Source organism: Clarias gariepinus, chromosome 3 (assembly GCF_024256425.1).
Source record: "Clarias gariepinus isolate MV-2021 ecotype Netherlands chromosome 3, CGAR_prim_01v2, whole genome shotgun sequence".
Lineage (NCBI taxonomy): Eukaryota > Metazoa > Chordata > Actinopteri > Siluriformes > Clariidae > Clarias > Clarias gariepinus.
In genome coordinates this window covers 2,315,187-2,340,665 of record NC_071102.1, presented here as the reverse complement: position 1 = coordinate 2,340,665, position 25,479 = coordinate 2,315,187, and the positions used below count along the sequence as shown (strand labels likewise).

Genomic DNA, 25,479 nt, shown 5'->3' with positions numbered 1-25,479 from the left:
GTGTGTGTGTGTGTATGTATATACACACACACACACACTTATACACACACACCCCTAATCAGAGAAAGTGGAAGCCGGAAGCTAATCAGTGTCATCCAGGATAATCAGAGACTTCGTAATTAACAAACTACAGAAATAAAAAAAAATAAAAAAGTGACTCAGTCGAGCCTAATTATAAAGTGTTTATTATAAGTGGTAAAAAAAATAAAAATAATCCTGGATCTCATGCAGATCCTGGGCACATGCATTAACATACACACACACACACACACACACACACACACACACACACACACACTAAAAACACCCCGGGAGAGTCTAGAGTCTAGCGTACACACACCGCGTGTGAGCTGCAGCACACAAGCCTTGAGCGCTATAAACTGAAACATCGACTGTGTACCGCGTGTTTATATTTATATTATAATTACCGCTTAAATCTTACCGCTTAAAAGACTTACCGATGAAATCCACTTCATCACAATTATTCAGCCAATAGGGAAAATTGCTTGGAATAAGGGACTTTTTACTAAACTCCATTATTTAAAGAATAATTACGAATGATGATTTATTAAATAAATAAATAAATAAGTAAATAAATAAATAAGAAATGCTCCAAACAGCGTGCATCCAAATGGTTAAACATATTTGAGCTGTAGCAGGGAGTGCCGTTATTTGAAAAAAAAAAAAAAAAAAAAAAAGGAGAATAAAGAGAGAGAATGTTTATTTGTGGGGTCGCGGCTGCATCTCGAATCAAATTCGATTTGTTCATAGACGGAGACACGCACCAGAAATTGATGTGAAGATAACTGTGTGATGGAAAAGCTTCAGAAGCATGAGGATTCTCTAATATAAAGAACTCCCTGATGTTCCACGCTCAGCTCTATCTGTTGTCTATTAGTTATTGTGTGAAGCCGGCTTTTTGTTGTTGTTTTTTTTCTCTGACATTCGGTTCTCCTACGAGTTCACACCGCAGGACGGGCCACCGGGATTTTCACACCGTCGCACCATGACACCTGGAGAGAAGTGTAATAATACAGGAGCTAAAGTCTAAAGTTTATCTGTGTGAAACAATACTCTTTTATTATCTTTTATTATCTTTCTCTGCACTGTGTCTGGACCTCATACCGCCATGTCGGAAGAGATGTCAGTGTGAAGGGTTTTCCCAGACGCCGCTGCACATTTATCATCAAAATTTTATCTATCCGAGTGTTGGACGAGAAACTTTTTGTGCAGATATCCGTAATCGAGACATGGAGTTACGTGACATTTTCATGGTTGTAGAGGCAAATGTTAAAAACACCAGGGTAGAGCTAGCGGGATCAGGAACGAGCAATAAGGCACAGTTAAACCTGACCAAGACTAAGAGACTAAGATTCAGTTCTGTGTCACATGTTCCTCACAGCACAGTGAAGTGTTTAGTTTGGTATTTTTATTTTATTTTTATTATAGCCGACCAGACGGGGGTTACGTTCCTAGAGCACCTGTGAACTGTAGGAAAGAAAAAAAACAACTGAATTTGGATTTGGTCAAAGAATGCCTATAAATGCTTATTTTTATAGTTTAAACCCTAAATATGATCCCAAACCACTTTCATTTCATTTCAAACTCAGCTTAATAATTACCCTCGAATGTAAAATACCCATGTTACCCCTCCATATGTAAGCGTGTTTTCTTTGATATAAGTACTGTAGGGTAAATAAAGTAATAATTCAAGTCGTGTGTTATTTTACATAAGAGCACGGCTCGAGCAGAAGTTAATAATTAATATGATCATTCAAATACACAAATGTTTCTATAGTAGTAGAGCTTTATCTAAGGGCATCAGGGACTTGTACAGCAGAAACTCCAGAAAATCTAAGAATAATAATGAACAGTAGTCTACGCTTTTTGGAGGACGATCATGGACTTTTGGAGCTTTGCTGAGTTTTCCAGAACAGAACAAAAAGCAGAGTTACTCATGTATTTTTGGTTGTTTGGGTAAATTGAAAAACTCCATTTAGACAGAGAGAGAGAGAGAGAGTGTGTGTGTGTGTGTGTGTGTGTACTAGCATGTAAGCCATCTGCAGCAGGTCCAAACAGCAGGTAATAAGGCCATAACGCAAGTGAGAACAGGTGCTAGAGTAACTCGTCACTTAGACGTTCCACAACATTAAATCTAACTATAAACCGTTATGTATGTCGTGTCATTCATTAATAAAATAAACACTGTATCTCTTGCTGTGATATAAACAGAATAATGAGCTCTAGACTGGTTTGTAGCCAGACAAGGTTAGTGTCTCAGAGCCGACACTAATTCAGTTCATACTTTAAGGAGCAGCGGTGACTCAATGGATAACGGCTGTAGGTTACTGGGCTACTGATCAGAAGGTCGGTGGTTCGAGCCCCAGCAGCGCCAAGCTGCCACTGTTGAGCCCTTCAACAAGGCCCATAACCCTATCTGCCCCAGGGGGCGCTGTATCCTGGCTGACCCTGCACTCCGCCCCCAGCTTCTTAACTGAGATATGCAAAATATTTATTTCACAGTGCTGAGCCAAAATCGTCAAAAAAAAAAAAAAAAAAAAAATTCAATAATTCAGGTTGCTTTATTTTCACATAACTTCGTAAACCGTTGTGTCTTTTTTACGGCTTAAAGTATGACTCAAATACAGGAAAGTGTCCGGACCTCCAAAAAGGTTTAAACACACGGCAACATGACCACGCTGTAATATTTTTTGTGAAGTCTTCGCTGTGAAGTCTTTTTTAGCACGTCCCAAAGACTTACAATGGGGTTAAAGGTCAGGACTCACTGGTGAACAGTTCATGTGTGTAAATGATTCCTGGAATATACCTCGTACCATCAGGGAAGAGGAACCCCTCCATAGATGTGATCCTCTGGTGATTCAGTACATTCAGGTGGTCAGCTGACTTCATTTTATTGCCCCATAATGTTACTGAGTCTCGACCTGAGTAACTGATCAACCCCAGATCATAACACTGTCTCCAGAGGCTTGTACAGTGGACACTATGCAGGATGGAATAGGGTCAGTCTGGACTCATCAGGTCACATGACCTTTTTTCATCGCTCCAAATTCTTCAATCTTTATTCTCCCTAGCAAACTAAATCTGATGAGTTTCATTAACAAGTGGTTTTCTTATGGACACACACAGCTGTTTAGTCCCAGTTCTCATTACATTGTGTGTGTGTGTGTGTGTGTGTGTGTGTGTGTGTATGTGTGTGTGGTTTTTCCAACCAGGTTTCCTCTGTGAAGTTAATCTCTAATATTTCAGAGTTTAATAATGTCTTAACATTACAATTCCAGTTATTATTTCAGGAACCTCTTTACCTGTTTTCTTCTCTTAATGCGGCACAATAATTGGAAGAATCTGAAACACATTAACATCCTTCACAAGAACATGTGATGCGTCTCCTGACACGGCTGTGTGAGGAATGAGAAGAGTTGGAGTTAAGAGTTGTTGAAGCGGAAACGTGTTGATCTCTGCATTAATTATCCAATCAAAGACTCTTTAAGTATGAGCGTATTTAAATCCACAATGCAACTTTTATTTTTGGCCAAGCAGTGTATATTAATCACGTACTGTACGTCTTTAGGAATGTGAGGTGGTTTCTCGGGGGTTAAGCCTACTTTCCTGCTCTAATTCTGTCACTTTCCTGCCTGGAGTATTTGTTCGAATGTTATTTTCTTTTCCAAGAGTGAAAAAGCTCCGACAGCAGTAGCATCGCGTAATACGAAAATAACAGTGATAAAGAGTGTTATAGAAAAACAGAATAGCAGAAAAGTGCTGAGTGCACCGTATACCCACCGTCCCCGATAACGTATCATCAGAAGAATATTGAACAAGGCCGGAATTAGAAGGCGTTTCTCCGCAGTCCAATCAACTCAGGGCCTCGACACACTCGCATTGTCATAATAATGTGTGATTAGGTTTCACCGTCCGTATTTTAACTGGTCCGTTTTTTCGCTTCTAGTGTGATATAAGCGTTATTAAGGCTAATTCTTTGCCTCTGTGATTCGGCGAGACTATTATTTCATTATTCTTGTTGCTCGTGCTATTGATGCTTGAGAGATGACGGCTCACACGGGGGCACCAGTAATGCTCTGTTCTGTACATATAAATTATCAGGGTCATTATTCACGCACCTAACGACACATAAAAATGAAATTACAGTTTATTAGGCGACATAATATACGAGGCTGGCTGGGTACGAAACGAGATTCGGCCGCCTCGCCCTCACACGTGAGAACGACGGTCTCCGTATCGAATGTCTAATCGTTATCGTCTCTGCGGAGAAGATTCATATTACGCTACTGATAACTGAGCTGTTTGTTTTTATTTGTAATCCGTTACAGTTAGGGATTCCGTATAGTTAACGTGACATGACACGAAGCGTCCACACACGTAAAATAACATTTTAAATGAGGAAGAAAAATGATAATTTAATTTAATAATCGCCTGCACCCGCACTGACGTGATGCGCCGTAGGCCGAGAGATCGGGTTTCAACTATCGAGCTGCACGTTATCAAAATCTCACTGACGCAGCTAGAAAACAAAGCCCTGAGAGTGAGCGAGACAAAAACAGGCGGAGTAAGACAGACGGAGAAAGAGAGAGCGAACTCATTAATGGCCTTCCTGCTGGTAATGGGATGTGTTGGATGGAGGGAGAAGCAGGCAGAATATAAATGTCTCCCTTGCAGAGAGCACATCCTCCATCAGCTCCACGCTCGCTCTAGCTCTCAACCTGGCTCGTCTAAACCCCCTCCCCCGCTCTGCCCAACCCCCCGAAACCTAGCCCGGGCGCTTCATTAAGCCAAGAAATTAAAATCCGTGTCCCCGGTGGGCCAAAAAAACCAGGGACACGCTTCCGAGCTGACGAAAGAAGGAAGCGGAGGGAAGACACCGCGGTGGAGACGGCTAATGGAGCGTCAAACGTTACGAGCTGTTTGAGGGAAATGGTGTCGAGGGGGGGCGTTAGTGCAGAAGCCTACAGTGACACTGAAAGACCTGTTAGTAATAAAATGAGCCGATGTAAGCAGGAGCGTCTCTCTTGATGCTGTTCACTATAATCACCAAGCGCACCCGACACTAGGAGGCGCTAATTACTCCAATAACCTCACTGTAGGGTGCAAATCTCTGCTATTTGATCAAAGGATCACCTGATCATCAGACTGCTAGCAAAAATCTGCCTCGTGTGTGTGTGAGGACCTTTTCAGTTAAATAAATGACGATGTGACGCCGTAACGCAGAGGAGTTTGTGTTACCGATCGGACGTTTCCTATAACAGCACGCTCCACAGTGCTTTACTCCTCCTGTAGTGTTTATTTATTAACGAATGATGCTTCGCGCTTTTGTTTATCCATTTATAGCTACAGTTAATGTTGTGTGGAGTTTACGAAACATTCTGTCGTCCCCCAACCAGCCGAACGTTATTCTCTCGAATAATTCACATCTCTGGACGTATTTCATGGTCATGAGGCCGTGTTGAAACTAAAGCTAATGGGGTTTGAACTCATATTAACTAAAAACAGAATGTTAAGCTCAGCTGAGCCTCAGAGTGAAGCTACGTGTTTACAGACGATAAACAAAAAAAAAACACTGAATCATCGTCTTTATTCGTACACATCACCTCCAGCTCACAATTTTTATACACATGACCTGCTTTTATACCTGCTGCAGATGGCTTACATGCTAACACACACACACACACACACACTCTCACAACACAAATCACATTAGAGAGATTAAGATGTCCCCGAGCCGGGCGCAAATGAAAATGGCAACTAATTACGGCGTGATGCACCAACGGCTAACGGCTGCAGCCAAGCAGCACAATGTGTTTACTTATGCTGCTCCCTTTTGTTTCTTTCCTTCCGTCCGTCCTTCCTTCTTTTCTTCCTCTCATTCTGTAATTTCCTACCACAACACCGAGTTACTGACTGCATCCATCACTTAGCTGGTGGTGATGATGATGATAATGAAAAGCCATTTTCAATCTATTTCTATGATCAGCTTAACAAATCCCAAGTCCTCTTTTTATTGTCTGTTTTGGCAGCAAAACATTTAAGAAACAATAATAATCTTAACTCAAACTCATCAATGGTTATATCCTAAAAGAGATAAACAGAAGGATGAATAGAAGAACAGAGAGAGAGAAAGAGGGAGAGACAGAGAGAGGAAGAGAGAGAGGGAGGGACAGAGAGAGAGGGAGAGACAGAGAAAGAAACAGGGAGAGACAGAGGGGGAGAGAGGTAGAGAGAGAGGGAGAGACAGAGGTAGAGGGGGAGAGAGAGAGGGAGAGGTGGGAGAGAGAGAGGGAGTGAGAGAGAGGGAGAGGGGGGAGAGACAGAGAGAGAAAGAGGGAGAGACAGAGAGAGAAAGAGGGAGAGACAGAGGTGGAGAGAGGTAGAGAGAGACAGAGGTGGAGAAAGAGAGAGACAGAGAGAGAGGAGGAAGAGGGAGAGAGACAGAGACAGGGGGAGACAGAGAGAGAGAGAGAGAGAGAGAGAGAGAGAGGTAGTGACATAGAGAGAGAGGTACTGTAGAGAGAAAGAGTTAGAAAGAGAGAGAGGGGGAGACAGAGAGAGAGGGGGAGACAGAGAGAGAGGGGGAGACAGAGAGGGAGAGAGAGAGAGAGAGAGAGCACTTCTTTCCTCTCCATCTCGGCGAGTGAAGACCATCAGGCGTGACAAGCCAACAAAAGCCGACACATGTTTTCCCACCCTCGTCTTTCTCTCCCCCCATCCGTCTCTCCTTATTCCCTTTCTCCCTGTGACAGGCGTACAAAGGTGGCCACGTGCCATGGGACTCAGTGTGCGAGTGTGTGTGTGTGTGTGTGAAATGTATGTGTGATGATGACAGAGGCCATGTGCTCCATGTTATCCATGTCTGAGTGCATGTGCGTGTGCGTGTGTGTGTGTGTGAGCATGCGAGCACAGAGATAAACTCATGCCCCTCATTAATGGACGTGACATTCCGAGTGTGAGCCGTCGATCAAAAGCAGCCAAAAGGACGGAGTGTATAATAATGGTGACAGATGATGAGTTGCGGCGGAGATTACATTTACTCAGCGTGTGGCGAGGACATATGCTCATGACATCCGTCTACTGTGAAGCTGCTTCTGTCTCGCTGGACAGCATTTTAACCGGTAGCTTGTTTTGATAGCAGCCTGAAGACGCGCGTTTGTTTATTCTTGTTTGTTTTTGCTACTTCATGGAACTGAATGATCTAGCAGCAGCCGTTAATGCTAGTTAGACATACAGTGTAAGCTACATGGCTACGTGAGGCGTGATGTCGTGGTACGTTCAGTGATTCATTTTAACAGGATGTCACCTAGCGGTCTTAGCAAAAACACAAATCTGTATTTTTAACTGCTAGAAAAAGTTTTTTAAAAATAAAATTTAATGAAAGCATAATTCTGTGATTTGTACCATTACATGTACTGCTCCTCTTCCCCACTCCTGGGCTGGCACGCGTTCACGTTACTTGGAGACACGTGCGTATTTACACTCCGATACAGCGGGTGGCAGTATGCACCTATTTGGCTTGCAAGCCGCCATTAATCACAAGAGAAGAAGAGAACGAGGAAGTGAATCTTGGCGCCATGCCTGATATTAGTGATATTTCGGGAAAAGCGTGAATAGTAACGGACCCGTGTGCCTTGCTACTATATCAGCTATGGATTTGTAGGTCAGAGGTCGAGACAAACAGCGCTGATTATGTCGCGTCCAAACAGCGATCTAATTCTGTTCTTAGGGACGACTGGCTTCCATTTCAGATTCGATCCGTGCCCGAGTCCGATGCGTCATTCTTGAGACCGTCTCTTCCAGTGGACTCGGGTGCGGATTGTGTTCACATTGATCAAACTGAACCTGACTTTGGGGTTGAAGTGCACTGTACCATGTCTGAGACCTGCTTTTCAAGTGGACTTGAGCATGGTGCAGTGATCCGTACCCAAGGAGTGTTCACACGACGCCAATAGCCTGAAATGTACTCAGAGTCCCTAGTGTAAAAAATCTATAAAGAGCGAGAGCCAGAGGCACCATAAAGAAGAAACATTAAGAAAAACCTGACTCAAAAAAGACACAAGGGACAGTTATATTATTAATAATATTTAAGATAATGCAAGTCGAGTCATTGAAACTCACTAGGACTCTGGAAAACTATCTATTTGAATGATTTTAAATAGATAGATATATAGACAGCGTGTAATGTGAAAACTGACGAGAAGTCTTATAAGCTTTAAATGATAAAAAAAAATAATACAGCTGGAGATAAAGAAATTGAAAAAATGGACGAGAAAGAGGAGAAGGTGGTTGTGTTTGTGATGGACTGATGATAGAGGGTGATGTACCTCAGTCTCTCCAGGCCTCGCCAGGTAAATGGCGCTTTTGGTGCACGCGTCGTCCATACAGACGGGCAGGAGGTGATCCTGAGAACCGTCGCCATCTGGAACCAAAACAAAAGACCCAGGAGGAGAAAGACAAACTTAATAAAATCACAATTTCAAAAATGACACACAATCCAGTTTGACAGCTTGAGCCTCTTCAGTATGATCTACAGGGTGATTACAGAGTGCAGTGAGCTGATTAACATGCGTTTAACGGCTTGATCGCTTCCTATAGGTGGCTCTGGGGGGGGCTCTTTTAATCTTCTCTCTTTCTCTCCGTCTATCTCTCTCTCTCTCTCAGCCCTGATCAGTACACAGATAGAGGTTCGCTAAAAGGATGGGATTTAAAAAAACGGAGACAGAGAGAAATATAGAGAGGAGAAGATAAAAGTGAAAGAGCAATTACCTTCTTTAATATACAGATAAACATAAACATAAAGATAACTGAATGCAAAAATCATAGACATTAAGATTTGGAAAGATAAAATGAAATATGGAGGGACGTTTATTCGAACACATGTAGATGAACTTATTATTGGTTTTGGACTAAACACATTGTTAATGTCATAATATATATATATATATATATATATATATATAAATGCCATATGAATAAGTAGATTAATAAATGTATGGAAAAACATTATTCCTATTAAGATGGGAGGGACAAATAGGTGAGTGGAAGTCATGATTGGATATATAATTAATCCCCTAATTATTGATGGATGGATGATGGTTGCTTTTTTGTTTCCATAAAGATTGATGAATGGATGGATGGATGGATGGATGGATGGTTGCTTTATTGATTCCATAAAAATAAATGGATGATGGATGGACAGCTGGATAACTTATAGACAGATGAAACAAAATGAACTGATAGCAGAATGGAGAAAGCAGGGACGGATAGAGGTCAGTTTATTAAGGTAAAAAAAAATTGACAAATGACTGGCTGTATGAATAAGAAAGTTTGTAACTGATTGATTGATGAAGGACAATTAACTGATGGCAGAAAGAACAATAGATGGATGGATGGTGTAGTTTATGAGGGTAATGACAGATATCCAGAACAGATTACTGATAAAAAGATTAAGTCATGAAAGTGTCAGAAGGTGAAGCTGTGAGTGAATAAATGAACGTTTGAACAAACGGAGGAATAAATACAGTAAATGAATGTATTGACCTTGTTGAACAGAGAGATGAGTGAATAAATAAATGAACGAGTGGATAGAGGGAAAAAGATGGAAAGAAGATACAGAACCCGTCAAAAGATTGGACACACCTTCTAATTCTACTGTTGATTCTAGAACAGTAATGGATCCTTTCAAAACTATGAAATCACACGTATGGAATCATGTAATTAAGTAACAGCAACCAACAGTCAGTAGTTATTTTAAGACATGAAGGTCAGTGGTTCTGGAACAGTTTTTACAAGAACAGTATTGTTAAGTGAATTTGCTAAACCCATCAAGCACCATGATAAAACTGTCTCTCATGAAGACATTCCCAGGAAAGAAAAAACAAAACTTACCTTTGCTGCAATCACTTTTATTTTAAAATTAAAAGTAACCTTTTTTTCAGTTCATAGGCCACAGCATGAATGATGATGAGTCCTTTGGGTTTGTTTATGTATTTTTTTTTTAAATCATTTAAAGACAATTTAGTTTAAAAAAAGCAGTTTTAATGGGTTTTTAAAAAAATCCATGTGTGTGATTTAAAATAATGACCCACATACTTTTGCTTTATGCTCATAAAAATCGCTGTGATTATCTGTGATGCTCTTACAACTCTTACAAGCCCCACCCCTTTTACTGTATGATGCATTAATTCATGTCCACGTAAAATTGTGAACTCAGAATTCCTTGATAATAAAGGCATGTGGTTGGAGGTATAACAGAAAGTCTGCGCACTGTAGGAGCGATTTGTGTTTTGTTTCTGTGTGAATGGCATTAATCGTCTCATTCGAGTGTGAAACCTCCAAAGAACCTCTCCAGGAGCAGACGCACAATCGGACAGCTGGTTGTCAACGTGCGCGCATCAAAGGTTCCTTTTAGGTAGCGCGAACTGGGAGACGCTGCTAGCATGCGGTCAAGAACAAACGCTATCCAGGTTTCAGTCGCTAATGAGCTACAATCGACGAAGGCTACCGAGGTGCAGCCCATCACTAATGAACTCGTGAAGCTCCCGTGGGCGCATTAGCACACCGGATTAGCGCTTCGACACGAGATGCGAGCTAACGCACGTTGCTGTGATGATCGCGCAGACGCTATTAGGATCATGAAGTCTCTTCTGTCATTAGGACCCACTGGCGAAGCACACACTAAGCCTAAAGCGTGCTCTAATGAACACACGCAAACACACACACACACACACACACACACACACACAGCTTAATGACTAGAACTTAAATGTCAAATCCCATTATGAACACCACCGCTCTCGCCTCAAGAAGAAGAAGAAGAAAAAACGAGCTACATGGTGGAGAAGTATGTGCAGCTCCCTCCATCTCGTTGTTTTGTTTTTTTTCTTCCTGACAGCCAAACGTGTTTTTGCAAGTTCAATTAATGAGTAATTCCTTTCTGCTGTCACTTAGAAAAAAAAAATGAAAAGAGCAGTTACTGCTCTGATAAAGCAGATGGACTGTTTTGTCTAGCATATGTTGTGGATTCATTAAGACGTTCATAACAGGACCAAACACCACCACAAACGCACATTCACACACCCACAACCAGGGGTGTAGAGTTCAGAGCTGTGAACGGTAAACAGGTTTATGTGGATGTGGTAATGCGGCTCATCCCTTCTTCCTCTTAACAATGGTGTACATGCAGTGAACCTTTTATTAAAAAAAAAATACTAATAACACGTCGGCTCTGGGGGAGACTGTGGAATCGAAAGACGAACACAGTTTCAGATTAGATTACTCAGAGTCGGAGTAGGACAGAGGAGGACAGAGGAGGACATAGCCAGGGTGTTTAATCATCGTTCAATTGTGAGGCAACAACGTCCTTAACAAAAGTGTGGAAACATACAAGACGGTCTGGGAATGCTTGGGCTCCAGAAAATGCAAAACCACAGGTAGTGCTGATGAAGATATGAGGGACATGTTTGGGTGAGAACATTGGACCCTAAGAACTACGTCTGAAACATAGCACAGTGGGTACCAAGTAGAATTTTCTTCTCTATTTCTGTTTCTCTTAGACTCTTAGAAAGAGAGAGAGAGAGAGAGAGAGAGAATATGGAACCCTAGCACCAATGGACGACTGGCACCCTGATACAGGAAACATGGAACCCTGGTAATATTTGGCACAGTGGAACCTTAGGACCCTTAGGACATGCCAAGACATGAACACAGAGTCTTGGAAACTTGGGAAAGTTGTACTAAAGCACTGTGAGCTCAGTACTCTGGAAACATACTGTATAGTCCTGAGAAATATGGGTGTTTTCACACTGGGTATGATTGATTCGTACCGTACCCAGGGACTATTGCTTCCCCTCCCCCACTCCTGAGCTGGCACACGTTCACAGCGTTATTATTATTCTCTGTGTTCAGGTACACATTTATTTTCACTCTTCGATACAGCAGGTGGCAGTATTGCACATAGTTGGTCTGCGAGACATCATTCAACACATAGAGAAAAAGAGAACTAGGACGTCAATATTCGCGTTACGATATTTCTGAAAAAATGTCTGTGTTGCTCCCGCATTTCTTTCTATTGGATCGGCTTTGACTGGGTATGTAACAGGATGAAATCCGGGGTCGGAGGTAGCTTAGTGGTTAAGGCATTGGACTACGGTTTGGAAGATCCCAGGTTCAAACCCCACAACCACCAAGTTGCCACTGTTGGGCTCTTGAGCGCGGCCCTTAACCCTCAACTGCTTAGATGTGTAATGAGATAAAAATGTAAGTCGCTCTGGATAAGAGCGTCTGCCAAATGCCTAAATGTAAATGTAAATGTGAAATCGGCGCATGGTACGTGCACGCACGCATATTTCGGGGGAGATTGACAATACTGATGACTTCGCGCCTAAACAATAATCTACTTCCGTGTTCAGGTGCAACTGGCTTCCGTATCCAATTCAATCCGTGCCCGAGTACACTGTACTATTCTCGAGACACCACCTTTTCTAGTGGACTTGGGCGCGATCCCCGAGGGCGAAACGATTGCGTTCACACTTACCAAAATGAACAAAAAAATTATAATAAAAAACTGTCCCAGGGCTCTAGTGTGTAAACTCCAGGGATACACAATACGGGACCCTGGACACTTTAAACAGAAACATAGCTGTTGGCAGTCAGGAGCTAGAAACATGGATGTCTGGGAATCTTTGGCTAAAACATGGCCCAGTGGGAGCTTATAGCCCTGAAAACATGGAACCATCAAACACAGGACCCAGGAACTTTAAAGGTCCTACATATTATATTTTTCATTAAATGTTAATATAATCTTTAGGGTCCTAATGAAAAGTTTGTATTATACGTTAATTAAAAATTCAGAAGGATTGTGTAAAAAAAACACTACTTTTACCTGGTAAAAACTAGCTCTGTTCTCAGCAACCTGTTTCAGTACATGCTAATTTAAATGCTCATGACCTCTGCTGAGCCCACCCCCCCGTTCTGTGGGGCGTGACACGAGGGGTATAGCGACGGAAATGTAGTCCAGTGCGGGCAATGCTTTGGACTGCATTACCCACAAAGCATTGCCACAACGCAGTGCTTTGTGGGTAATGCAGTCCAAACTGGAAAAACTATGATTATAGAGCCCGAGCCTGTTTTCTTCAGTCGTTTTTGGTTTGATTTAAGTACGGAACCTACGCGGAAGTTTTTAATATCGCCTGACAACGCAGAAATTAAAAGAATGGACATGCATCGACCCGTTTGTCTTTCTCATCACTGCATGGGCATGAATTAACGGGCTGTTGCGCTGCCGCGAGCAACAACAACAAAAGCGGAGAAGCTTACTGAGAGAGATACGGACGCGATGTGTTTACTGATGTGTTTACATGACTTCTTAATCTTCGACAGACATCGTTATAAACCATCTAACGTAACAAACGTAAGCATAATATAGTTTTCCGACTACATACACAGTTTGCAACTAGACAGTCACCTCAATGCATTGTTTATTATAAACGTGCGATTAGGGATTATATAGAGACGGATGTACATAGAGAAGAAGCCATAACCATGTTCTATAAGAGTATAAGTTAACTTACACTCCGCATTCATCGTGATTATTAGAAAAGGCGATCTGCAAAGAGTCATAGTAAAATAAATTACACTCACTGAGCTTGGTGAAGATGAAGCAGGAACACGAAGCGTTAGTACAGATCCATTTTTAGGAGCAGCTTCCTAGTAAAACCTGCTTTATATTGACCCGCGTTTATAAAGCAGTCTGGTGAAAAATGATTATCGCAAACATGAACGCATTTAGGTAGATCAGCGGGAACGTTAGCTTCAAAAACTAAATTCAGCCACTGCGTCCTCAGTGGCTCAGATACCTAACCCTAGGTAGGTACCCTAGGTCACTAACCCTAGGTAGTGAATGACGACTGCTGTGTTCGCTATTACACCCAACAACTGTACACAACACTCGCTTAGGCAACATTTTGCTCCAGCGGCGAAAAAACAATGGCCGACAGCGTCTTCTCACTCGGGGCGGGTCTTTGCTAAAACACCAGTGTCAATCAACTTGTGTAGGAACGCCCTCTTGTGGTGTGGCGTCACAAGGCAAGGCTTTTGCGATTGGCCTGATTTCAGAAGGGGGATGTTATTGTAATAAACGAAAAGAAAACCACTGGGCGGCTCTTTATCATCGTAGAGTGGTTGTGTACGCACTCTCCTAACACACAGTTCAGTCCAAACAGCTTAAAATAGTGCGTGTAGTGCTGTATGACCCCTTTAAACATTAGGAACAGGGTACCTAGAAAAATCAGGACTCTAGGGAACTTTGGCTGAAACACCACACAGTATGAACTTAAAGTCCTAAAAATGTAGAACTCTGAGAACACGGAACCCTGAGAACTTAATATAAGGTAAACAAAGCACAGGGCCCTAAAAACAGCGTTGGGGAGACAAGACCCTGGGAAGACAAGACCCTGGGAACAATTGGCTGAAACGAAGCACAGTAGAAACAAAAGAACGCAGGTCACTCAGGAAAGGGGATCATAGGATTTTAGGAACTTTAGGAGAAACTTGTGCAGGACTCTTCTAAACAGCACAGTACGGGCATGTGGTCCTGAGAACATGGAACTCGTAGAAATGAGGGAATATAGGGCACTAGAACCATAGGACCCTGTTCACATAGTCCATAATACGGGAACTTGATGCTTGGAAAAGATGGAACACCGTGGAGAATAAGGGGTTGAAACACTCGGCTCTTTAAACCTACGGCCCTGGATACACACACGTCCGGCCCTGGATACACAAATCAGTTCTGTAATGTGAGAATACAGAAGACTAAAGCCATTTGTTCTGTTCATCACTGCTGTAGAATCACTGCACCAGAGCCGAAAGAGCAGCTTAAACACCACACACTGAGGCTTTGGGATGATGTAACCGGGTCTATGTGCTAAAAAACAAACAAACCTAAGCTTAGGTGTTTGTGTGTGTGTTCACAGCAGGGTGTAGGAGGAGAGCGGGTGGAGAAAGGAATGAGGTAGAGGAAGGTCAGTGCTGAAGATTAGAAGAGGAAGAGTCTCAGCAATCTTGACAGCCTGGAGTGTGAGCAGAATAACTCAAACATACAACACACACCCACACACACACATTCTATTTCTCCCTGTGTTCTCTGTCTCCTTCACTCCTGCTGCAGCGCTTCACACATTCATTTTATAATTATCTTATTTTATATTAAGATGTGACCAGAGGCTCGGGGTCCAATGGTGAGAACAAAGACCCAGATCAAGGGCGCGCGGCTTTCATGATGTGCGTGATTGTGTTCTTTAAGCTGTCCTTATGATATGTGCTTGCACACACACAAACACACCAACACACACACACACACACACACACACACATGAAGAGATTCAATAAGAACACTTAGAAAATGTCCTGGCCTCCCACTCAGTTCAAACCTATCACACGGAGGGCAAATGGGGAAGTGAGAAGGAAGGGATTTGCTTTCATCGTGTGTGTGTGTGTGTGTGTGTACATGTCCCGGTCAAGGGTTGGTCAAGGACAATTCATCACCAGGGAGCCATCAAGCACCGATAATCACTAAGTCTCATTATTAAACCAGACAGGAAAAAAAGCGCTTTGTTTTATTTGGGGTTTCAGACGGTGTATAATTAACACTAAACCATCCTGACGCATTAAACATGTCGGTATGGTTTAAAAATCTCTCTTCGTTATGTTAGATAAAGAGAAAGAAATTAATTAATGTCACTATAGCAAATACAATGTGTTGTGTATAAACACTGAAATAATTGAAACACACACAGGGCTGATCCTGTGAACACGCCCATCTTTGGCAGACGTGAATGAATATTAATGAGCATGCAAATGCAACGGTCATGTGACTAAGTGTCAAAACAAACAAGAAACCAAACAAGTGAAGATTTGTCTCGGCAGATTCTGTAAAAAGCCTGAGTGTTTTTTTTTTTTTTTTTTTTTTGCGAGTTGGCTCCGTGTCGGTGCCATGATGGTTATAATGAGGTCTCAGGTCATGTGATCTCAGTGCCATGGAAGGGGGGGTTGGGCCTAATTAGTACAGGATGCACAAAAGAATTTTAGGGCCCTAAAAATACTAGGTACTATGACGTCACAGTGTGTGTAGGGCCGTGTTGTTCTAAGTATTTAAAGCACAATGACATCAGCACGATGACGACGTTGCTATGGTAGTGCTGGAGTCAGAAAGTGCTGATGTCGTATAGTTCTGATTTCTGAAAGTGCTAAAGTCATTGTGTGTGTGAAGGGCGCCCTTGTTTTCTTGTCATTTTTCGGGGCTTTTTGGAGGTCTTAACATGCTGAAAAAAAATCATCAGACAGGTTGGAATCTGCTACCATTAGGATGTCTGAGCGTCTGGACACTGGGCGTGGCATCGTTGCTTGCAACTATACTTAATATATAAATCTTTAATAGATGGATGTGCAAGGCCAAGACGACAACGGTTTCACTCTTTATTTTTATGAATATTCTTCTTATTTTTGTGTACTTGTATAGTCTTTAAAATTTCTTCAATTATTTAAATTAAAAATGATATTAGCGTTCTTGGTGTAAATGAACAAACACTGCTTAATAAATCATTCTGGGGTCTGAAGGTGTTTTTACATGCTCTGCTATTAGTTTTATAGGGATTACATAAAAAAATAAATAAATATAGTTATTTTAAAAGCGATTTCCTTTTTTATTAATGAGTCTAATAAAGATTCTCACGTAGACTGAGGCGGCTGAAAGAGCACACTGTTTATTTCATTTTACCAAAGCACAAGGGTTTGTGGATATTGTGAGTGCACATCAATAAAAATTGACCCTTTACAGATTTAAATAATGCACAACGACCACGATGCATTAAAAGTTAATTTCGCCGTTATCAGGAAAACATGCAAGTGATCCCGCCGGCACGTTAGTCAACTCCGCTGGGTTTTAAGCCACACTTGGTAGTTTTTAGGTTCGATTTAAAGAGTCGATTCACTTGAACAGCATCGGCAAAAAAAGCTATTTTGTTTAACAGCAAAGATACAATTAACTTTTAAAATCTAACGGATCAGATAATTATATCCATCTAAACAAGTAATTAGTAATTACACTGGTGTAAAGATGATTCACTTGTTTATCCAAACAGAAATACGCAGATGACACACGTTCACACACACTGCAGGATGTTACTCAGCCACCTGTCCATATCCATGAGCTCACTTGACTTGACTGACAGACGAGAGAAAGAGAGTAAGCCCCTCCCACCCAGACAGTGCAGCAAATTCCTCACATTTTCCTGAACCTGTTAACATCTCAAATTGAATAATTATCATTAATTATTTAAACAAGCTGCACTTTTTTTCTTCGTTTAAATTTAATTTCAAAAGCTCTAGCTGCACAATCCAAACAAATTAGAGAACCTCAAATAGAATAAAAAGAGACAATGTTCAGTATTGCACGCTAGATGAACTACAAGTGCGCCCTCTGGTGGTCCACAAGGTAACAGATAAATAGGCCGTGGAGAAATATTATGCAAAACATTATCAGTGAATGCATTTTTAATCAGTTTAATGTTGTGTTGATAATTAATTAATTACTAATCAATGATTAACATCCCCACTAGATAGTTTATAAAATGTAATAAAATATCCAAAATATATAAATGGAAACAATAATGATAAGAACAAATAAAATCAAGAAATGTATATTTGCTTTGAAGAGTTTCTTCTCTATCCAGATGCAGTTTACTTGAAAGCCAATGATGTCAGCTACCTAGGTAATTTATTTTTCTTAGTTCTTTATCTAATTGTGTTTACTAGGAACACGTAAGCAAACAATATTCACTGACTGTACTGATGTGAGCATCTTCTGCACGTCAGCACTGCTAAGACTTCACCTGAAACTCGACTCTGTGAGGGACTTATACCGCCTGAGCATGCTGGTCATGTGATCTCCACCCTCGCATTGAGGAAAAAAACCAAACTATTTCACTTCTCGTACAATAAAACGGTGTTCGATTGAGAACACACCGGCGCGAGTCTGACGAGGAGCGAGGGAAATAAAAAGCGATTTACAGTAGAACGAGTCTGTAGCATTAATTTCATGTTTAATAAAACTTTATCTGTGTGGATGATATCGACCCAGCTGAAGAGTCCACACACACACACACACACACTTCTCCTATGTGTCTCAGCCCATTCGCACCTCCATTCATCTTCATAAATCACACTAACGCTGCTGTGCACTCCTCTTTCTCTCTGTCGCTTCTTCTACAATCCCGTTCTTCCTCCTCAACGCTTTGCTCGCTGCCTGTTTGTGCCATTTTCTCTCTTTTCAGTCTTTCTTTCCTTATTTCTTCCATTCGTTTTTCGTTGTTTCATCTCTTGGGTTCGTTCTTTATTATCATTTTTTAATCAGCCTCATTCCCTCATTTCTTTCTTCCAGTTTTTACTTCGACTCCAGATAATCTTTGGAGATCAGGAATGATGAAACAGTATATCTTACTAAAGGAGACACATTACTATATGTGTGGCCTTTTGACCCCATCCTTGCTGCAAGACTGACTTTTTTTTAGAATTAATATATTTTCAGTGAATGAAGATGTAAAAGAGATTTACATTTACAGAAGACTTACAGTACAGTACGGTGATGAGACTCTCAGCTGCAGTAAAACATGTAAACGATGTGAACGTTTTATAGACCGCAGGTCAGTAACTGATGATCCCGGCTCCACTGCAGTCGTTCCCGTGAACATCTGGCGAGTGGAACGCCTGATCCTTGAAAAATCAACATCGCCGACTTGCAGAAGAGACGCATCTGTCTGTGTGAACTGTACACACACTCATTCACCAACACCACTTGCACGTTATAGGAACTCAGCTGGGAGTTATCGCCACATCACCTGTACAGTCCTGACCGCGCTACATGACATTTCCATATTTTTGGGGCATTAAAGGAGTTCTTGGGAGGCCAGTGTTTCAGACGTGAATCAGACAGGCAGTCCGATCATGGCTCGGGTGTACTGTATTGTAAAACTTTCTACCTTGATGGTGTCAAGGTCAAACACTATGATAGGTGCATTAGTGTATCAGGGGATTATACTCTCAGAGATCAGTGTTCTGTTATTCTACACAATCAAAAGTCCTGCTTTGACTTTAATACCACCCAAACATTCACAGACTGTTTTTAACTGTATATCGCATATAATACAAGCAAACGTACATAATATAATACACTTAGACATACGTCTGTTAGCGAATAGCTTTAAGTCTCATGCTGTTTACTGAACAACTCTCTATGAGCCGACCAGATTCTACACAAGTCATTAATCACCAGATCAATTTTCATCTCCACGTTTTTTCACACTAGACTTATTTTATGGATATAAATTGGCTGCGATGGTTTTAGTCAATATGTACTTCACTGAGCTCGAACTTTCCCCGATTCTAGTTTTAACTGGTGAGGATTACAGCAGCCGTCCAGAAAAATAATGAATACTGAAGGACAAACATTTAAAAAAAAAAAAAAAGGCCAAGAGGTAAAGAAAACAAACGGCAAAAGAAACTGAATATAATTGCACAGAATGAATCGATGAATAAAATGTGAAGACTAAAATAATAAATGAGACGTAGATGAGATAAAACAGGGGGAGTAAAAAGGTAAACTGAAAAAAAAATGAGAAAAAGGAAATTTAATAAATAAAAACAAGATTGAAAAATTTAGGAAACTAAATTTACTAATACATAAAGGAAAATGAGATATTATAAACCCATAAAATTATTTGGACATGGATGACATTTATAGCTGTAGGAGTTGCTTTTGATTAACGGGATGATCGGCCAGATCAGGTGAACAACACAGAGAGGTACAGCCGTTATATACATCAATCAGCCATAACATTAAAACCACTGACAACTCACGTAAATACGACTGATTATCTTGTTATACTGTATTAACCATCACGTGAGCAACAGAACTGGACCACGGAGGAGTGGAAGAAGGTGGCCTGGTCTGATGAATCAAGTTTTCTTTTAAATTATATGAACATGCGTGTGTGTGTGTGTGTGCCACTTCTCTGGGGAAGAGATGGTGAAGAAGGCGACGGGGTGAGGGCAGTGTGATGCTCTGGGAGATGTTCTGCTGGGAAACCTCGGGTCCTGCCATTCATGTGGATGTTACTTGACATGTACTGACATGTACCACCTACCTAAACGTTGTTGCGGATCAAGTATCATGGAGACTGGGTTCCCTGATGAAAGTGTCCCCTTACACACTGCAAAAATGGCTCACGAACGGTCTGAGGAACGTGACAAAGAGCTCAAGCTTGTTGACTTGACCTCCGAATTCTTCAGATCTCTTCAGATGGACAAAGTCTGATCCGTGGCGACTCTGTAGTTGTAGCGTAGCCCAGGCCTCGACGCCTCAGAGATGTTTTGGTGGCACAGGGGGCATCTGTATTTATTAACTGTTACTCCTTATTTCAGTGTATATACACAGTATGTTCAGACAATCATTAGCACCCAGCTTCACACTTTCGGAAAACATTTACCGCACCCGATGCGTTAACAGATCGTTAAACATAGTGGAAAAACCTGTCCTGCAGAAGGTACCATCTGTTAACCCTCCTGACTTCTGGGAAACACTACAGGACAATTACACACAGCAACACTAACGAGCAGCTTTTAGCCCATTGTGGTAGCGTAGCTGAGTCTGTTATCATCATCTTCTTCAGCCAGTCGTTCACCTCGGAGTAAACAAGTGTTAAAAAAAAAAAAAAGAATGTTTGGAGGTTAGTTTGTCTGATTAGAATTAATAAATTAAAACAATAATAAAAAAAAAAAACTGCCTCCGGAGATCGCTGGTTCGATTCCCCAGGCGATGCTGTAACCTCTCGCAGCCGGAGGCACAGTGAGAAATAAAAAAATAAAATAAAAATAAAATAAAATAATAAATAAACATAAGCTAAACAGAGCCAGAATGACAAGCATGATAAATAAAAGTAAAATAAGATACATGAAACATGTGAAATGAAACATGTGAGATCAACGATAAAAAAAGATGACAAACTAATGCGACAAAAAACATGACAAACTGATAAACAAAAAAAAACGTATAAATGTAAAAACGAATAAAAACTTGGAATAAAACATGATTAGTTGATAAATAAGAGGAAAATGAAGCAAGTGAGAGAAACTGAATGATACGCTAATGAGACAAACTCGTAAACGAGGGAAAATCTGAATAAACCATTTGAACAAGGTGCACTAATAAATAAGGGGGAAATTAATTAAACTCAGAGTAAAAGACACACAAAGGGGAAACTAATAAACGAGATCAACAAGGGACAGGATCAGGAAGAGAAACAGACATGAAATAAAAAGGAAAAACGATGTTCAGATAAACAAGACAAAAAAAGGTGAATGGATAAACGGATAATATCTGAATAGGGAAAGTGAACTGAAAGGTGGATAAATGATCTACAGAAGGAAAGAGCAAGCTGCTGGGAATATTAATTACTGTAAGAACAAACCAATAAAGAACGATAAACCAGTGAAGTAGATCATTATTTCTGTCGGAAAACAAAAGAAACTGATGTACAAGTGGACGGTTTGAGAACAAACTACGGAAACATACTATGAGTTTGGAATCTTTTGCTCACAAATTAAAAACCATGTAGAGAGGATTCAGAGTTCTCGTGTCACGGTGCCGAGTTTCACCTTTAAACAATGAGCCTCTGCGTAGGTTGTTGTCCCCGAGCACCGGGAGAACTTTATACAGGATTTGCCTGAGTGACCTGAGTAACAGATGAAATGAAGAGAGAGGTGGAGGGAAATCCTTGTTTGCTCAGATAAAACCTGGGTTTGAACAAAAGGCCAGGATCCACTGCGAGGCGGCATTTGAATCTTACAGGTCGCCGCGCCGCGCTCATCAATCTTTCATATTCAATGAGACGCTTGCGCTCGTGTCATTTTGGCGTTCCCCGCACTCATCCGCTTTAGCAAAGAGGAAATTTGTCATGTAAATGTTTAATGGGATCCCGCTAGAGTTAGAGGATTAAACGTGGGCGCGCACATGTGTGTGTGTGTGTGTGTGTGTGTGGGCTGTCTAAGACAGCGATTCAGACCTAGTTTCTTTTAGGTTCTGCGTTATATAACAAGGGATTTATGGTGAATAAATCTGACACACACACATACACACTTTGACATTCTTAAGGGAAAAAAATGTAAAATGAAATAAACGCTGCTGTGAAGATACAGAAGCGAGAATTTCTCTCCTCTGGTTTTAATTAACCTGAATATTTTATAAAGCAGAGCAAGAATCTTAGGCATTATGGACGGATCTTAATGCCCTTAATCTAGGATGACTTTGTGCCAAGACACGAGAGGATAAAAGGAAAATGAGACGGTTGAGGAAAAACAAGACGAAATAATAAGATACTATTAACGAAGATCAAATCTAAATGAACTGAAAGAATGAGAAAGGTCTAGTCTGCTTATTTCAACTGTAACTTCTAAAGACATACAACTATTACTGCATATAAATTATTACTATACACCTAAAATTTTATAATTATAACTTTTAAACTGCTAAATGGAGCATACCGATTTGCAGTTACTAGTGATTAGTTAGCAGGCCACTAAGTTCTATTAAATCCATGCACTATGGACTGATTTTTAGACTTAAGTACACAGACTTAGAATTGAAAAAGCACATAATATTATTCCAACTTTAATGCTTCTCTTGCGCAGAAATTGTTTGCTAGGACTGAAGTGTGTAAGTAAAGCCTGAATCTAAGCCTGAGTCAGTTATATAAGTGAGGCGCTGTCTGACTGTGTGATACAACCACACAATTAAGGTCAATATTAATTACATATTTGTTGCACTATTTATTCAATCATTCATTAATTAATCTTCTTTATTTCTCATAAAGGATATTCCATATCAGTTTATCATGTTTGAGTTATTATTCTGCTCTTTAGAATGTACGGGACTGTGCAAAAGTCTTAGGCACCGTATTACCTTTAGCACAAATTTTGTTATACATGATTATCATGTCTGCATTATTAAGTACAAAACCATTCACTATGCCCAAACATAATTTAAAAATCAATAAATTAACAACATTACAGAAGAATATTTGCCGGGCTATTAAGAAAGCACCATATTACATAACACACCAGTTTTTCACGCAGTTACCACAAGAACTGGTAACTGCGTGAAAAAAAAAAAAAATTAATTATTTTTTTTTTTTGTGAAGCTGCTTTGGGACAATGACCATTGTTAAAAGCGCTATATAAATAAAATTGAATTGAATTGAATAAGAACTCTGGCATATCCTCCAGCATGCTCAGTAAAACCTACTAGCTGTTTTACTTACAGTACTGAGTAAATGTCTTAAGATTATACAAAAAAAAAGTGCCAAATGACAACAGGAGCCTACATTATTATTATTAGTAGTAGTATTATTATTATTAATAATATTTTTTGTTTCCATCCGAATGCTGGTCTGTCATGAATGGTTTTTTACCTAATAATACAGACATATATAACCAAATTGGTACTGATGATAATGTGGTGTCTAAGACATTAGCACAGTACTGCGCATTTGAACAATCCAGGCTATGTCCTAGCCAGCAAAATCACAAGTCTCTGTCATAAGTCTACTTAATCTTAAGTATAGCAACAGTTTTCACTTTTCAAGACTTAAATCACTTGTATCTAAAAAGTGACACACCACAGTCTAGAGATTTACTCACCGAAATCGACGAAAGCAGACTGGCCGACTCGTTTGACGTTCTCTGGCGCCTTTACCGTGTAGTTCTTGGTGAAGTTTCCATCCTGATAAAGAAGTACATTTGGAATGTAAAAAAAAAGCAGACATATCTGATTCTACAGCACACGATTTAATGTCTGAGTGACGGCTCTGAACTTCAGCGTTGCCACATCAGCATCGCTGTCGCGTCGCTCTCGGACAGAGCTGTCAGCACCGCTCTTAGGGAAACCCTGCTAATTTAGATGCGTATGGTGAATGAGAGAAGGGTGAGTGACACTAACAGAAGTAGTAAATGATATACAGCACATAGTAGAATAGCAGATAAATGACACCTGGCTCATTTTGATTCGGGCTGGTGACAGGAAGAAGGAAACCGACAGCACTCCTACAAATTCATATCGGTTTCTTCAGACTGATGATTTATTTTTAAGAAACTTCCCAAATATATTTTTATGACAGAATTCCTGAGATTTAGGGATTTTAAAGCTTTGGCTTACAAACCTTAAATGAATATCTATTTGCCGTTCTCACTAAAATGTCAGCACTTTTATGGCTTTACGAAAAACGTCTTCCATTTTAATTTCTGTTCCAAACATTAAACTAATATCTATCTAGTGTTCTTACAGAAAAATTAATATTTTTTGTCCATTTTAAAAACTAGCATAAAAATCTACTTGGTGTTCTCACAAGGATGTAAGCTGTTCTGGTTCTTGTCCAAACACCAGAGTTTAATCTACCTGGGGATCTTACAGGATCTTACAGGATCACCAGCCAGTTCACTGCTATGTTGGTATCTACGTTTTTTGTTGTTGTTTTTTTTTTTTTGTTTTTTTTTTACAGGCGCATCAGCCATTTCTGGTTCTTTAACAAATTTTATTTATCTAATGTCCTTATGTGAACAGCAACCATTTTGGATCTGTTCAAATTGGCCACACCCCTATCGTGCAGAATTTTTTGTCTTAATATAATTTTAACTGATTCGTTACATATAAATTCACGCCCTGTACAGTTGTCATGAATGGCAAATCTAGCTCTGGAAACAAACACTGTTTTTTTGGGTATGAGGTTGTAAACATGTTTATTTCTGTTGTAAAGTTGGATGTTTTAACATGGGGGAGTATGTGGATTAAAACACTTTTGGAGCCAGGCCCCAGTGGACATTTGAGAAACTGCATGTTTTGGCGCCTTATTGTTGGCTTAATTTTTCAGATGTTGCCCTTTAGATTAACGTGTTAAATTAAATTAAATAATCTGCTGATGCCCCTGCTAAAGTGTCTGCTGTTCTGTAAATATATTCTGTCGGATCCTTCCTTTAATACATCTACTTCCAGCGAGATATTAGTTGTCCATGCTAGTTCATATACGCGGGAATCAGTTACCTGATGAAGTGGAAGCCCATGTAAACCATTTCTTAATTTTAATTCTCTTCAGCTGCTATAAATATGACTTTGTGCTTTCTTGTATTTCAAATCGCTATTATTTGGACTATCTCCTAGAGACGAGAATGCCTTTACAGGCAAGGTTTGATTATGATTGGCAGGCAAAAAGCGATGGTGGAACAAAGAGCAGACAGAACTGGGCCAGATAATGCTAGTGCAGAGGAAATGTTGAATTAATTATAGTATGATTATATTGATTACAGGCAGGGAATGGCTCAAGAACAGATGGAAACTGCTAGCTGTCCTAC

General features: G+C 40.4%; 1 protein-coding gene across 1 annotated transcript in view; it reads right to left on the bottom strand.

Annotated features, from left to right (window-relative positions):
• Positions 1–25,479, bottom strand: part of itfg1 (integrin alpha FG-GAP repeat containing 1) — a 154,111-nt gene that overhangs the window by 89,048 nt on the left and 39,584 nt on the right. Inside the window, exons 8-9 of the mRNA XM_053491718.1 lie at positions 23,776–23,857; positions 8,349–8,443 (exon numbers count right to left, since the gene is read on the bottom strand). Coding sequence (XP_053347693.1) covers positions 8,349–8,443; positions 23,776–23,857 — 177 coding nt within the window. The remainder of the gene's footprint in view (positions 1–8,348; positions 8,444–23,775; positions 23,858–25,479) is intronic.